The sequence below is a fragment of the Clavelina lepadiformis genome, chromosome 4, assembly GCF_947623445.1.
Source record: "Clavelina lepadiformis chromosome 4, kaClaLepa1.1, whole genome shotgun sequence".
Taxonomy (NCBI): Eukaryota; Metazoa; Chordata; class Ascidiacea; order Aplousobranchia; family Clavelinidae; genus Clavelina; species Clavelina lepadiformis.
In genome coordinates, this window is record NC_135243.1 from 18,796,808 (window position 1) to 18,813,403 (window position 16,596).

The 16,596-nt window shown below is 36.6% G+C and overlaps 3 protein-coding genes and 1 long non-coding RNA gene across 5 annotated transcripts; 3 read left to right on the forward strand and 1 right to left on the reverse strand.

The window, feature by feature from the left end:
* Positions 1 to 788: 788 nt before the first annotated feature.
* Positions 789 to 3,617, reverse strand: LOC143453246 (uncharacterized). 2 transcript variants are annotated; one of them, XR_013115143.1, is made up of 6 exons: positions 2,172 to 3,617; positions 1,989 to 2,058; positions 1,794 to 1,904; positions 1,502 to 1,660; positions 1,282 to 1,373; positions 789 to 1,193 (listed from the first exon to the last, which is right to left on the reverse strand). It is a non-coding gene; the product is annotated as an uncharacterized LOC143453246 (long non-coding RNA). The 2 variants fall into 2 exon arrangements; XR_013115144.1 differs by having other exon boundaries at positions 790 to 1,193; positions 2,130 to 3,597.
* A 921-nt stretch (positions 3,618 to 4,538) lies between these two features.
* Positions 4,539 to 8,106, forward strand: LOC143452011 (interleukin-17C-like). The gene is made up of 3 exons (XM_076952819.1): positions 4,539 to 5,371; positions 5,528 to 5,767; positions 7,630 to 8,106. The coding sequence occupies exons 1-3, from the start codon at positions 5,250 to 5,252 to the stop codon at positions 7,832 to 7,834; spliced, it is 567 nt and encodes a 188-aa protein (XP_076808934.1). The 5' UTR covers positions 4,539 to 5,249; the 3' UTR covers positions 7,835 to 8,106.
* A 1,806-nt stretch (positions 8,107 to 9,912) lies between these two features.
* LOC143452029 (uncharacterized) lies at positions 9,913 to 13,618 on the forward strand. Its single transcript, XM_076952847.1, has 7 exons — positions 9,913 to 10,269; positions 10,554 to 10,712; positions 10,858 to 10,949; positions 11,261 to 11,374; positions 11,459 to 11,573; positions 11,695 to 11,863; positions 11,986 to 13,618. Exons 1-7 carry the CDS (start codon positions 10,017 to 10,019, stop codon positions 12,131 to 12,133), a joined length of 1,050 nt encoding a protein of 349 aa, XP_076808962.1. The 5' UTR covers positions 9,913 to 10,016; the 3' UTR covers positions 12,134 to 13,618.
* A 1,327-nt stretch (positions 13,619 to 14,945) lies between these two features.
* LOC143452393 (3-oxo-5-alpha-steroid 4-dehydrogenase 1-like) lies at positions 14,946 to 16,209 on the forward strand. The gene is made up of 3 exons (XM_076953350.1): positions 14,946 to 15,192; positions 15,345 to 15,557; positions 15,691 to 16,209. Exons 1-3 carry the CDS (start codon positions 14,986 to 14,988, stop codon positions 16,075 to 16,077), a joined length of 807 nt encoding a protein of 268 aa, XP_076809465.1. The 5' UTR covers positions 14,946 to 14,985; the 3' UTR covers positions 16,078 to 16,209.
* The last annotated feature ends 387 nt before the right edge of the window (positions 16,210 to 16,596 follow it).

The window sequence follows — 16,596 nt, forward strand, 5'->3', positions numbered from 1 at the left end:
TTCGAAGCTGGAAAATTTCGTCCTGAAGTTTTTCGACAGTTCTTTTTAATTGGGATACGTCCTGGTGATCTCCTGTAACCGCTGCTACTTCTGACGTCATTATACGTGGTTCATGATGCGTCCGTTCTGCGTTTTCAATAATGTTCTTTGCTGTGGCGTAAAAATCCGGTTGTGCATTTTTAAAGTTATCGCGTAAGATTTGAGAGGCTTGTTGACGATCTCTCAGTCCTCGAACAAGTAGGTTGTACAGCACACTGCTGCGCATTTCATGCTGTTCGTCGTTTGTATAAGCCATTTTTCCCAATTGAGCTATAGATTCAAGAAAGTTTCTTACAGATTCGTCAAAACCTTGAGTTCGCTGAACGGGTTGTTGCATGGCATGCTTTTGTGAAGATAGTCCTGAAACCGTGTCTTTTGCTTTTTGAATGAGTTCGTCATAACTAAGCTCGTAGAGTTCTTTACGACCATCGGTCATTGAGAATCTCATGTCTTCCGGCAAGCTTTGTAGAAATGCATGTTTCTTCATCGCATCCGATGCTTTAACGCTGTCGCAGAAGGATTCGAATTCTTTGAGAAAAGACGAAAAACTATTGCCACGCTGGTAACGAGGCGGAGAGTAAAAAAATTCAACTTCAGTAAAACTTGATAAAATCTTCTGTGCCTCTAACTAAGAGGTCGTGCCGTGCTCGCCAGTGTTACGTTTTGTTGTTCTCACTCTTAGAATTACAGGCACATGTTTTATTTTAAAAGCTGTTAGGTCAACTTTTCGTTCACACAGCTCATTTCAGGAGCTCCAATACACAACTGTCAGTGCAACTACTTGTCGGACACACGTCGATAAAAAGACACATGTGCTTAATTAACCACGGAAACGCACAATCGGCCGCAAGGGAGAAACGTAACAGATACAGGGTAAAAACAAGTGTAACAGAAACAACAGAAATCTTTTGCTGCCTTTGTATAATGAGGTAAGACACGGCTCGATGTTAATTCTCTATATCGCCGAACACTTCACAGTTCACATGCTTAACTTCCAAAGAATGTTCCTCATGTCCTGGGAATCCTATAATGAGCGTAAATGTTCAAGGAAGGTTCATTTCCACGTCACAACTGCTTGTGATCGGATTGAGAAGACGTGATTCAAAGTCACTGTCAGAAAAGATTGTGGTTGCCAATCGTGAGTTAATTATACCCTGTGGAGAAGGAAAAATAAGATATAAACTTCAGGCAGGGATTTGTTACCTTGAGTTTGGCAAGGAAAAACGGCACTATATTACCTACATCGTGCGTGAGGAAAGAGTAGTCCAGTGTGATGGTGGGGAAGTGGGGATAGTAGAATATGATGGTGTTCGTTCCAAGATCGATCGCTGTAGCTATATATTTTTTACGAAAAAATCAGCCAATATTCCAAAACATCATAAAGACGTCAATAAGAAAACTGCTTTCACGAAAGAAAACAAGTCTCAGCATAATACATAAATCATTAAATGGCGAAAACTACCGAAATGTATCCTTGACATGGAGATAATCACAACAAATGAGCTGGAGGAATTTCAGCCACAGTACAACTTGGAAGGTGAGGCTGGTAAACACTGGAAGGATTTATCGACGGCCGTTCTGGACAATATTGCTCAATCACTTATTGACCTTATACAGTTTTCTGTAGAAAATGCAAAGTCAAAGATGTTTGCTTATCGCCACTATCTCTTTTTACAGTGTTCAATGACAAAATTAAAGATTTACGAGTACGACTTTACGAAGTTAAGTACACGGAGAAATATCTCAGTAGCAACCTTGCATCAAATCTCCTGGAGTTTGTTCGCAGCAGACTGTGTGTACAAGTACAACAAGTGAGGAAGCGATGGGTAGACAGCTCTTTTATTTCCCATATCACTGTGGGCAACCTTTAAATAAAGTATTTTGAAAAGTATCAGTGTAGCTGTAACGTTTACCTTGTATGAGTGTTAGAAATAGAAGCCATAATTTACCTCACTCTGCACCTCTATCACTTGGACTACAATAGTGCTTCCAAGAAGTTGAATTTCCCAATCAAAACGTCTGTTAATGAAATTAAGAGCTGTTCACAATCACATACAGTTCACAAAATGTACGATAGTATAAGTGCATACCAGCACTGGGACGTCTTTGTATATAAAGAAATTTATATGTACTTCTTCATGTAGCACAGCGATGCCGTCAGTTCACTAGATTTTTCCATGGCATGTGCAGCCTCTGCCAGTCCCATGTTTGTGCATTCTTAGATGTTATTCTAATGATGATGTATCTGGTTGGCTCCACATTCTTTTATGTTCACTTTGTTTGTTTGCATTTAAAGTGCACAGTATCATAATTGTTGTGCCTGTTTAGTATTTATGCTTCACTATAAATACTACTTCTTAGTGTAACCATTGGTTTTGTTCAACGAGCATTACCTATTATCGAGGTATAATATGCCTATTGGGGAATGTCCTGATGAAAAAACCAAACGACCATGAAAGGGCTGCCTCAGGGGCATGGTTGGAAAATCCATCAACAGCAAATTATGATTTACACAAATAGATATATTGGTATGTTCAATTTCAGTGATAATAATTGGAGTGATAATAATTAATGTGAGAAAACTTAAATATGGTAAAAGCACAAATGAAATCACAAAACATATGAGACTTGCACAACAATAGAACATGCCTTCAATACCGACATATTGGAGCTTAACCACATTAAAATGATAAATCCTCTTCTTGTATGTTTTAAAGGGCTGAGTTGACTTTTAAAACAGTAATTGCAATACTTACCGTATTGATTAACTTTCAAACAATTTTAACTTATTTAGAGAAAAGGATGTTTACACCAAGAAGTACTTAAACAAAACTTCCCATTTCTCTGTCATAAACTCAGTATTTTGTCAACCCTAAAACATATATGCAATTTGACAAATGCTTACTATTTACACTAAATAGGCCTATATAACATGTTAAGAATTCAGAGCCAAAAAACACTTGATAAGTAGGCTATTTCAACATCCTGGGCAGGTAAATGCATTTACTGAGTACATATAATACAATTACATGCACATTTATTTTGGAAATCAGTCAAATTACTACATCTATGCTTTTACTTAGGTTTGTAGACTGTTATCCATACAGTTGCTGACTTGATTATTGAGACAGTGCAAGTGCAACCTATTGCGATTTTGTTTTTTCAACTACATGCAACCTGTTATTAAGCTATAGCTAATGGGCTATGGTCTACAAAGAAGCTTCACTTCCAGACTTCTGCATTGCATCAACCTAATAGGCCTAAAATGTCAGAAGAACCTGACATTTTAGCCCATCAGCATTCAGCAATTTTACCTTTTACCTAGGCCATGCAATTCATAATGCTAAATCAAAGAATTTTCTCATTAATACTAATAATAACGTTTGACTGCTGACATCGAAATACCGTAACCAAAAATACTTACATGCGATGTTAAAAACAGACAAGTCACGGCTAGGCATACCACATTAAAACCATTAGGCAGTTTACCATTAGCGCTTAAGAATAATTATTTAGTCTACTGTACATAGTTTATAAAAAAATAAACGGAAACCCTGCTGTCATTTTGGAAGCTATGATTCTGCTAGGATTCTGCCAGAATGACGGTGGTTATAATGGCACTTCTTCTGGCATAAAATGGAGTGACGTCAAAAAAAACACCTTTTAGGTCATGAGCTTTGCGGGGAATCCCCTGCTACAAAAGTAAAAATCTTTGTTCTTTTCGAACATATGTTTCTATTTTTTCCGTTTACAAACCCAAAAACTTTTAACATAGAATCAACGTAACTGCCTTTAATCCTCATCTGCCACAAAAATAAACACTATAATTCGTAAAAATAAACTCGAAAAATGGGACCACATCATGGAAACAAAAAAAATCATGAAAAAAAGAAGGGGAATCCCAATATGGTGGCGTGTATAAGACGCCACAAGAAATATCCGAAAAAATTATAGTCTTCATTAAAAGCATAATCTTTCTATAATTAGTTGACTAAACACTTCCAAATCCAGTAAGCACATGTAGGACAATCCGCTTAAACCCAAATTGGATTGCGGCAGCGAATGACGAGTTATATAGTGGCGAATTTAAAGTAATTTGTAGGTGTATGTAGTTGGTGTTGTGTTGGATCCTCGGCAAAAACGACGTTATTGGCGGACAGAGAATATCTTCTCAAATCCAATACCTTTAACTTTGTCAAACGAATAAAGCTTGAGCAACCGGCTCGTAGCCGGCAACTGTAGCTACATTGGAGCAAGTGAAGCACTTTCCTTCTAACATTTTTGTAATTCTGGTACAAAACATTTTTAGTGTTAAACTATATTCAACAACTCACTTGACCGGCAACGTGCTTGACACACTTGCCTCTGTAAAAAAATTACTTTGGTTACGGCCTTGTCGAGAATAATGAGATGTCATTTTGGCTGCGTCAAAAACACTTCGCGGCATATTTAGTTTACCACTGTTTTTTGGAATACTGTGTAAAGTTACAATTACCTACAGGCATGACCCTAAACGCACAAATTTAGAAAAAGTTAGTTTTCTCCACCTCTTTTGATTCTCTCTTGTGCGACGTTACGAAAGGGCAGTATAAGAGATAGTGAAATTTTCTGCATCAGATTGTACAATTATACAGTAGCCTAACTTATACATTGGTCATCTGCTGGTTGGGTCACTTTGTTATTTGTTGCAGTATTGAGGACAGCTCTGTAATGAGTGGTTCACAGCCTACTTCAAACTGTTTAGCCTTGCTTTGTGCAATTTCGAGTGAGCAAACCCAGTCACAGGTTGCTTGCAATGCCGGATTATCGTTTTCATATAAAAAATCTGAAACTGCAACTGCGATACAGCAACTGACGCAGCGCACGGTATGACTAAGAACCCAAAATTTTTGTTAAGCAACCGCAAAGCACATGCACGCTTTACGTGAAAGAATTCGAAATGCTAATAGACCATACTTTAGTATCTGAAACCTTTTTTAATCCAAAGAAGTAGAGAAAGTTAAGAAACTGATTCATGGTTTCAGGGAAAGTATTTTTATTTTTTGATTGTTTTAGGCTTTGTGTATATTTACCACAACATACGTCACAGTATTAAGAAATTTTCGGTTTGAACAGGCGTATAAATCCCGCACATGAGCCTCTTTTCTCAAATCGCGATAACAGATAAATAGCATATTGATCAAGGTTGAATTAATAACAGGCTGGTAAGAATGGATTTTGTTATTGTAGCAGGGCTTATTATTTTGATTTCACAGAGTGTTTGTGTGAAATCACAACAAGGACAAACGACTGTGGTCGCAAAGTTTGAAGAATATGACATACTACCGATACGGTAAAACAACTGGATTTTAAAAGTCACTCTGCTTTAAACAAAGATACCTTCTTTTATTAGCTGCTTTATCATTTGTTATCTAATTTAGCAGCATGTTATGGGTTTGTTTTGAGATAGGCTTCAGATGTTGCACGTTAACGTTAATTTACTTTACAGTAAATACTGTCCCTTCGATCCTGACATCGACATCGAATACGACAAAATAACCCGCTGCATGCAAAACAACAAAATATTCAGTGACCATATCGAAACAAGAGATCATACCGGTCTTCTTCCGGCATACATTCCACCAAGGATGTGCACTAAAGATCCAGTTTGGCTGGATAAAAGTAAAACGGAAGTCAGTAGGTTGAGCCTCAGTCCTTGGAAATGGGTAAAGAACACAGATGAGAATAGGTAAAGCATTCAAAACGTAAAATATGTAGCAACATAATAATTAGGGCGATTCAAAGTCAATTTTTTTTATAAAGTCAATTTTTCTGTTATTAGGTCAATTTTTTGTTGTTAGGTCAAATTACGGTATTGCACATAATTTTGTTGCATAAGATTTTCTTAACACTTCGCTTTTCAATATTCCTGAAAAGAAGATTGTTGATAGGTATAAAGTATTTGTTAAGATTTCTATGTTGGCCATGTTACCGCCATGTGCTTTCTTGGTTGTGCATAGAGGTGAGTTCTATAGTTGCAGAATTTCCAACAGAGTTCAGTAAAACTCCAACGAATGAACTTTTTTGCAATATTTGTAATTGTGTGGTTAAAGTGTGTTTGTTACTGTGTGACAAGCGATTTCTAGTTGACAGTCATAGACAAACAGCAAAGCATCGAAAAAGGTTACAGTCTTCAACTCCACCAAAATCTCAGTCTTTTTTTAAATCGGCTTCCACGGACTTTACTGAATCAGTGACCAGAGCTTTCTTGTCGGCAAACATACCATCAAAATAATTATAAAACAAAGAACTGAAAGAGCTTTTCAGAGGTATTGGGAAAAATTTACCATCAGAGTTATCGTGTCGTCGTAAAATTGTGGAAAGGAAATCAACAGAATAAAGCAAATGATGCACGAAAAGAAAATCTTTTTAGTAGCAGATGAAAGTGAGATATCCGGAAGTAAATATTTCAATGTTCTTGCTGGAGTAACTTGATGACTCTGGCAAAACCTACATGTTAGATTGCAAAGCACTTACACTTCAATTACTGAGAAATAGATGTTGCCCTGCAATTTCTCAATGTTGGTAGAAACTACTTTTATTTACTTTTGTCTGATGCTGCCAGATACATGGAATCTGCAGGAAATGCTTTGAAAATCATGTATCCCCATCTTTTTCACGTCACTTGTGTGGCCCATCTTTTGCATAACTGAGCATCGCATGTAAGAGCTAATTTTCCCAAGGTTGACAATCTTACTGCTTGTGTATAAGGAGCCACAGTGAAAAACGACACAAGGCAGTTAATGTTTGACACAATTGGAATGCCACCACAGCCTATCATTACACGATGGGCAAGTTGGTTGCAAGCAGCGTTTTATTATGCTGACAATCTTCCTATTGTAAAAGATATTGTGTCAGAATTTGAAGGTTCTGAGCTTTTAGTAGAACGAGCTAAGGACAGTGTTATTGCAAAAGATCTTGCTCAAGACTTGTTGAAAATTAAAACGCAGCACTATAGTTTCGCTGGCTCAGTATTGAAAATGGAGGAAAAGAAATATACAATGAAAGCAGCTTATACTGATTTGACTAATCTTGACTTCGGTCACGACAGCTGTGGCACCGTAAATTGCGTAAACAAGGCTGAGAAAGAATGATTTGACAGACTTAGTCAGCATGAACCGTCCGGAATTTGCTCCCTCTGTCTACGGCTTGCTACAAGGTTGCCAACCAACAACCGCTTCAGTGGAACGGAGTTTTTCAATGCTCAATAAGTTATTGGCCAATGACAGAAACTTCCTACCAGAAAATGTAAAATACTATATCTGTCAACATCACAACTTAAGTACTAAAAAAGTGAATTTTCTCTTTTTTCTTATATTCTAGTTCTTTTTTATATTTTGCTGAATAAGATCAACAAAATCAATTTTTTAACAAAATATAGTCAATTTTTAAAGTTTTTCAGGGTAATAAAGAATCGCCCTAATGATAACATATACAAAACATATTCACGCTTTCAGACTATTGACGTAACAACATTATGTTCATTAGCTTCGTACTGTTTAGTTATCACTGAAATTAAACGAGTTATTTATCGAAATATTGATTTTGTAGGGTTCCACGCCAGGTATTAGAAGCCGAATGTTTATGCAATTCGTGCCTGGACGAAGACGGAAAAGAGATGGATGGTGTGACAAGCGTCAGTGTAAAAGTACCTTACCGAGTAACAAAGTATGATCGCGGTGGGAAGGCGGTTGTTACATATGTGAATATTGCGATTGGATGCACTTGTCGGTTTCCAGAATATATTTCTGAGTAAATTTGTACGAAGCGATGTTAATCTTCACACCCTTCACATTTTTTTTTATGGAATTATAGTTTCATGATTATTGAATTGCGTTACTAATGCAAATTGATTACCTGTGGTATTATATACGATAATTTGCTGTAAATAATAAATGCTTGATACTTGTCTTCAACTGTATCTTACATTCATTGCGTTTAAAGTTTACATGCTAGTTGAAAGTAGACCATGTGTTGCCCAAACTGAAATTTGAGAAGAAATAAATAAACCGATTTCATGTTTAAAAAGAAAACGGTTTGACGTCAAACAGCATGACCGATACGCTCAACTAAAAAGAAAAATATTTATCAACTCGGTGGAGGTTGCAAACGCGTAAACACTTATCTTCAAATGCGAAAAACAGAAAAACATTTGAATTTTTTGTTCCAGAGAAAAAGTAAAAGAGTTTAAGAGTACATAGAGGAAGGCAATATTTGAATTGCTTGAGGAATAGGGATCTATTAATTACTATAAAAAATATATTATCACATGACTATCAAAGGAAGAAAATCATAAATATCTTGATATAACCAACAGTGTATTGAAGCAAAAATGAAAATTTTTCGTCATTTCGCTTTGGCTGTAGTGTAAAATGCAGGATGCGCATGCAAGCTCAGATATTTGTAAGGAGAGAGGTTTTCAGAGAGGTTGTATTCGCATCTCACAAAGACTCTCGTGCAATATCAAGATGTCCATTAAACTGTGATCAGCTAATAACTTAAAAACCGATAGCGCAGAATCCTGCAATAGGCCGAACCTGTCTCACATTTTTCAAGTGTGCTTGCTGCTCGCATGACGTGTTGCTTTATACGTTCGTGACATGGTACACTTTCAACAGGTATAGTAAGTCATTGCGTACTTACGAAAGTGTTTTCTTGTCAAATATTAATATTAAAAATTGTAAAATTTTCTTGAAAGTATGGGCTATGAACCACCACTTGATACTTTGTTTCATGGTTTTCTATTGGTGAAAAGTTTATCTTTTCGGTTGTGCTTACGTAGGTCATTCCATCAAACCAGCATGTGCGTAATTGGTTGATTGCAATATGCAGGCTCTGCGTCTGTCAGTGATGTGATAACTCTGTCTGACGTAAACAAGCAACGATCATTTCCTTAAACTTCCATACATCAAGCTATCGTCATTGTCAAGCGCTGTAAATTTCTTCGTGACGTCACAGTTTTGGAGTTAAAATCGTGAACTATTTTTGTAATTTCTTAACTACAGTATTATAATTTTTTGAAAAAATTCTTTCATCAATTTGTTCATTAATTAGTGGTGCTCTTTGATAAGAACTTAATTAAAAAACAACTTATTTCTGCACAACAACCGACAGTACGGATGGTAAGGATAACATTGTTTAGATTGCTTTGATTAATCATGTATGACGATAATTTGAAAATATTTGGTGATTAACGACGGCGACATAATTTTGCGTTTCATCTTACATAAATTGGGAATATTTTGTCATTTATAGATGCTTATAACTATATGTTAGCCTAACCAACAACTTGTATGCACTTGCGCATCGTGAATTTTACCCAATGCACTACCGTATAGTATCCTATGATGCAATACCCTATACGAGGAGATTGCCTACGGTGGCAAACACGCCCGATTGGTTTGAACCTCATGATACACGAATAAAGATGACGTTATGGCGTCATAATGCGTTTATGTCACGTAGTACAACAAAACGATAAAGAAAAAACGTTCATCTAAAACGGTAAAGTGGAGACACAGAGGGTAGAATTTCAATATCTTACAAAACAAAAGTTTTCCAGAAAATAAAGCTTAACTCGAATATTTTTCGAAGACAAAATATAGATTTTTTCGGTTAAAGACGTGTAGCGATTGGTTTCGTGCTGGCATATTGCGTGCCTAACCCTATCCTACATCCTACAGCCATTACTTATTTGAAAGCAGAAACATTTGCCATGCCAAACTGTAAACGGTTCTTATTACCGCCGCTTCAAAAAATGCTTTTTTGCTCTATCGCACAAAAATTGAGATAAAAAGTATTCCAGCAGAAATCATTAATCAGAATAATTGTAATTCCTTTTTTTCAAAAATTATTAGAGTTCATTTTACGATTGTTAGAATTGCATTTCGCAATTGCTGCATAACTTTCTCACAGCTAAGAGTGGCTTAAGCATTAAAATGAAATTTTTTGGTGTTGCACTTACACTCATCCTGTCTTGCTGTAATGCACAAATCAGACGTCAAGCGACCTGCGAAATTGATGTTGAAGCTGGTGAAGTTGTTGCAGTTCTTCCAGGAAAACGGGGTCCTTCAGGTGCTCCTGGAATTAAAGGAACAAAGGGAGAGCCAGGGGACTGTAAAAAGTGGATTACAGCGGTTGAAAGCCTTGAGCAAAGGTTATCAGATTTGCAAAATGAACTTTGGATAAGAGGTAAAACTATTTTTTCGGAGTTAACATAAACCATATTTTACAATTTACAGTTTTTAAACGTTACAGTAAAGTAAGGCCTTCTAAAAATGTACCTCAGCAACGAACGTCAAGTAGCTTAAAATACTATTGCGCAATGGGAATCTGCTCAGAGCTACATTACAAACTATGGATCCAACCGCTTGAAACATGTCAATTAAAATTGGTTTCAAATAGCCTGGTAGCAAAAGCATTTCACTGTATTTTAACCGAATGGCAAAGGAATCTGAGTTTCATGGTGATTATAGATTGGTCGACATGGACTGCTTGGGGAGAGTGCTCTACTCAAAGAAGTTGCGGAATAGGAAGTCGATCTCGTTCTCGAACGTGCTTGTTTTCTCGAAATGGCGGTCCCTGCGAAGGGTCTGACGTTGAAACTGGAGAGTGTCGCGTTCCATCGTGTGATGGTAAGCAATGTTTTACAATCGCAAAAAAATTTTTGAAAACCTTTGCAGCACAGTGAGAATATTTTTGTTGTAATACTGGATGACAATTAGAACCTATTTTAAATGGGAATAAAGACCTAACCAGAAGCAACTCACTTCTTTACAGTGTCAGTCAGACTTCTGAACGGTACATTTGGGCCAGTTTTCATATACGATGACAGTAATTCTGAGGCGCCAAAATGGAGGGGAGTGTGCGAGGTAATTTTAAGCTGTGATGACAGTAATACATAATGCGACATTTAAAGACGCATATATGCAACAATATGTTGTTTCTTTATTGATAAAAAGCGCTTTTGTGGATATTATCACTTTTATTAAAAGTAAATTTCTGAAAAATACCTTATTCAGTATTTTATATTTTGTTTTAAATGTTTATGTTTTCCTTTTTTTATTTCGAAATTAGCTTTTTAAGCAACTTTTTCGAAAAAAGTGGCAGTAGAAAAACAATTCTGAACTCTAATTTCTTCATTTAAATAGTGTTATATTTGTTTTTGCTGCTTTATTTGCAGTATCAAAGTTTAAGTTTAGCTGAAAAAACTGGTATCCTGAAAACAGTTTGCAGAAGCAAAGATCTTTCACTGGCGTATATTCGTCCCATTGTAAACAAACTCTTTACCGACCAGGTAGACTGCCATTTACGTTAGTATTCTTATATTCCATGCACGAATACTTCATGTTTCTCTTTAAGTGGGCGACATTGTTTACAGATTTATTTGAGCCCAAAACGTTGTAGCGACAACGAGGACCACTTGATGCAGTGTGAGCATGATGGATGGAAATATCATATTGACTGTCGGCGCCAGCTGCAAGTGTTTTGTACTGGTACGTGTCATTCTAAAGAACTAAATCTACAGACATTGGTTCGGTATGGCGGGGTAAGGCTGCAGGTTCGAAACCAATTTTGATTTCATAATTACAGCTTTGTACCGTTATTTTCACTCAGATGTACAACACTTCCATCTCCCCAGCAATCAAGTAACTTGGACCATTGTAAAGCTATTTTGTGAAAGCTTAGGTCGACGAATGTGCTCAATAACCGAGATATTTCCATTTAATGACAGAGTTCCTATCATCACCGGAATTATTCCTGGTGATCATTGGGCTCCAATAAGGTAACAAATTAATGCCTTTATTTAGCGACATAACGAGAAAAAATAATAGTCTTAACTATCTTAGTTATTGCATTTTTACTATTTCTTGTTGGAAGTTTTACTGAATACATATTTCTCGGCAGTGGAGAAGAGAAAGATTGGGTTCAAGTTGGAAGTAGCCGAAACTTCAACGGCTTAACCCATTCTGAGACTCACAGCTTTGGCGTTCCAACATGGGGAGAAGTGATAAGCAATCGTCCGTATAGAGGCAATTTCTACTGTTGCCTGTAGCCGGTCATATCAACAGATTTATGAATTCTTGTTTCCCCGTGGAAATCCATATGTAAAAACGTCTCACACAACTCTTGCAGATTACTTAAGAAATTAATTTTATTTGGATTAGATGTTTATAGGGGAATTTCCTGTAGCTATATTTTGTACAAATTATTGTGCATTTGTATGTTTTTTATCTTTGTTTGCTATGAACTATTGTACTTGTGAATGTTGTTTAATATATGCAGTACAACCAACGCATAAAATGTAATCAAGCAAATTAACAAGTTATGCATTATGAAACTCGAGTAGGTAATATCCTATAATCATATTTTACCAGTAAAGCGTTACAATAAACAAGGACTGTGAGATTACATATATCAACTAAATCTATTCCAAGTAGTTTGAAAAACACAATGACATATCTATATGAGTATACGTAACAGGTACATGATATCGTTATCTGATTTTATTCTCCTTCATTATAGGCTACTGGAATGTATTTCAAACAAGAAAAATAAGCGATGTATATATTTCACCATCAAATTAATTGCATCCTTTTCAGACGCAATTTGTTTACAGAATAAGTGATCTTCAAATGCATATCAGTGAACATAAAGTACTTTGCAAGAATGTAATTTAGTGATTGTGTTTACTGTAATTACAGTGAATCATTGAATTGCTGATCCCTGTTCTGTTCTTGCACTCATGCAGAACATGATCCAGCTTTGAAGTTAAAGTAGAGATATAGGCCCACACATGAACAACTGTACATGTTTGTGTTTAATAAATGCAGTATTTCTGGAGCTGAACAAGAAAAATTAAAGAAATAACTATTGCAGTTTTATGGCCAAGTAAATTTCAAGATGAATGAGAATTTGAAGAAATTCAAAAATGTCAGGCAATTACAGTGACGTGGTCTTCCTTGATGTGACTAACTCATCGAAGTTGGTTGCGTTTAATGAAAGTTACATGCATCAAGGACGTCCCCACAACAACATTCGCTCAGCTGAAGAACTTCTAATTATCTTGCTGATGATCAAAAGCGTTTTTCTAATGAGTGCTGCTCTGGTATATCAGAGTAAATTTGGAACGTCCAACTTAAAAGTTAAAAACATCGTTTGTACTATCCCAGCACTATCCTTATTGCTCAAACCACCGATCTTTGAAGTCGAGAATCACGCAAGAGACCCAAAGCGATTCGTTATGCAGAATCTTCTTATGCACCTATTTTGTATTGGCAGTTTCAGATAAGATGTTTGTATACATGCTTATATATACGTGCTATGGATTCCCGTCTACAAACGTGGTTCTATGTCTCATGTGCGCTCAGGCTTGATGCAGATAGTAGCCAAAGGCATAATGATTGAAATTACTGTACTAGCCATACTTGAAGCTATTTTGATGGCAATTCAGCCAACGGAAGGAATCTTCTACGTTGGCATCATTAACTGCTTCGGTACAATCGTCAGCACTGTAGCTCTCAGTATGTCGTTTGCTGATTGCACACAAAAGTTTGCCCATATCTGCTCTAGAATACCGCCCCATGCGAAACACAACGTGTGCCAGTTCTGGACGACAACACGACCTAGCGGCTGCTTCACCTTTGCCCCGATATCCGTCCATATGGCCGACAAACTACCTGACTCATAAGGCGGAGGTTCGCGATCGAGTGCTTCCGCGCAGAATACCCAGCAAGCACGTGCAATGAGTGAACTCACAGGATTTTAACGTTTTTGTCACTCTGACAAGACCTAAATTTCAGGAAAATATACCGGCATGGACTCGTGTGTGATACAATGTTTGTAACATATGATTGTTCAGTTAATGTAGCTGTTCCCTTGAACACTTTTGGCTTTAATTAGTACCAACATTGAGTTCCACCTTTTTACCATACACACTGCACAGTTCACAACGTGTTTTAAGGCCGCCCGATCCCGTCATGTGAGATGAGTTATCGACTATAGGCTTATGAGCCCTAAAGGACATGGACAGGCATGAATGCACACATTACAATTACGTGTTTACGATCGTGATTCTGACGAGAAAACAACCGGCCAAATCATACAGTTAGGTAACGCGTCATTTTGTGTCACTGTAGCAATTCTTCACTCTGTAAACTTGTCAACGCTTTATTACACGTATAGGCGACTATTCTGTCGTGATATTCTTTATGAGAGACGGTGAAGTTTCACTTGAGGTCATACAAGGGTTACATTAAATTTCCAGCTTCTTTTAATGGTTTCTGTTTGTGCGATCGGGTTATGCAAACATATGACAAAAAGATATTTGGTGTTTGTGACGCACTTGTAAATTCCTCGTCATCCAACATAGCAAAACTTAATTTTTTGTTGTATAGGTGTGTCTTCCAGTGAATACTTTATAAATAAATTATCTTCCGAGCTGCAGTTTTCACCTCTAGCTCTTTTTCTTCGCTTAGAACGCTGCTACACCTTGCATCCCAAAACGAATACAATACTAGTGAGCGCAGAGGTCACGTAAAGTGCACGAAGCAAACTATAAAACTTGTCAAATATTCTTTGATCAGTAAATGTTTGCCTTAGCAACATTTTGAGTGATTTTAATGTTCGTTCAAGCTAAACAGATCTTATAACGACACAAGGTGGATCAAAAGGGTATAAATTCAGCATAGACAAGGGCACTAATAGTTGAACGTGTATGGTATTGCAAGAAGGTTTCATTGTTAAATGTCGGAAGAGTATATTCTTGTATGTATACGATATAAGTGTGATGTTTCTTATATACTACATAAAGACCGTTTCCGATATGGATTAACGCAATTTTTGTTGATTTATTTTTTCAAGTGAAGGCTTTGAAAAAATAAATACAAGTAGTGGTAAATAAAAAGCATGACGGATACAATGCTTGGTCGAATGTGCTTGATTTTTTGGCCAGAGCTCGATGAGAAAAAACGTGTCGACTTACTGGCAACTGTAATGTTAGATTGGGCATTAATAACTCCTCTGGTCATTATGGGTGGATTGCTGCCTTATGGAAGGTATACTTATCGCCAAAAGATGGTATATGTTGACTCTAAAATAGGATGGGTTTTGCAGGTAATGTCCAGGGCAACGACCCCATGCATGCAATAATTACTGCCTTATAGCAAAATTTTAGAAAACAAAAAGTTTTAGCAAAAAATACACTATAAAATTGTCCAACATATATTGCAGTTTGCTAGTTCACGAAAAGTTTGTTTTTGTTTCAGGAGTCTCCGTCGTTTTTGATTCCACTACACGCTGTCTGGACTGCTCGGAACAATCTTCCGTCTCTACCTGCCCTTATTCTTTTGGCCGCTTTCCTTATTCACTACGGATACCGTGTGCTGGTGTATAGTTTGAAAATTAGAGGAGGAAAACCATCCCCTCTTTCTTTTGTTTTTTTAGCAGCTTTGTTCTGTGCATGCAACGGTTACATGCAGGTAATAAGCGTTTACAAAAGTGAAAATGTTACTATAGCTATATATTATACGTGTGAAAGATGTTAAAACGTTTTTAACTTTAAGGTTTAAACAGCGATTTACTTCAAGCAAATAAGCGTTTTAATCATTACAGGCAAATTTTCTTTTACACTACTCGTCCTATCCTATGTCGTGGATGACCGAATGGAACTTCATGGTTGGAATTGTTTTGTTTGCGATTGGGCTTTACACAAACATACGCTGCGACAATATTTTGCGAAACTTGAGAAAACCGGGTGAAACTGGTTACAAAATACCACGTGGCTGGGTCTTTGACTACGTCTCGGGTGGAAATTATTTTGGAGAATCATTAGAATGGACTGGCTGGGCTTTGGCGTGCTGGTCAGTGCAAGGCTTTTCTTTTGCTGTATTTGCTACAACGTTTTTGTTATGTAGAAGCGTTGAACATCACAAATGGTATCATTCGAACTTTCGTACGTATCCCAAAGATAGGAAAATCTTCATTCCGTTTGTGTGGTAAACACCTGCAAAAACATCCAAATAATTATCATGTATAATTTATTTCGTTAATTTATTTCAGTTGTATTCAACTATTCACGTATGTTTTCCGTGTAAAAACTTGTCTTGATTTAAACTTTGTTGTTTTTGCTTTCTTTGAATCAATAAAATTGAGACATCCATTACATATGAGCTTTATTACATCGGTTTTGCAAAAAAACTATAAAACAAACCCAAACTATAAAAATATGCACATTTTTAACCTTTTATGTGGAAAGCTATGCTAACAACACGATAAAAATTGTAAAAATACTAGTTACTAATTACTAATTCATTGGATTGCATGTACATATTGTTGAAGGTGATAAGATGTCTTTACACATGTAGAAGACTTTTTGACAATATATACAACAAAGACAAGCATAACCCCTAGTTCTTTTCCATGTGGTTCTTGAAACTTGGTGTGTTGCTTGTTGCAAAACTTGGTCAGTTGTGGGAAACGTAGTTGGGCTGAAAATTAAAAGTTAAACTATTTTGAGTT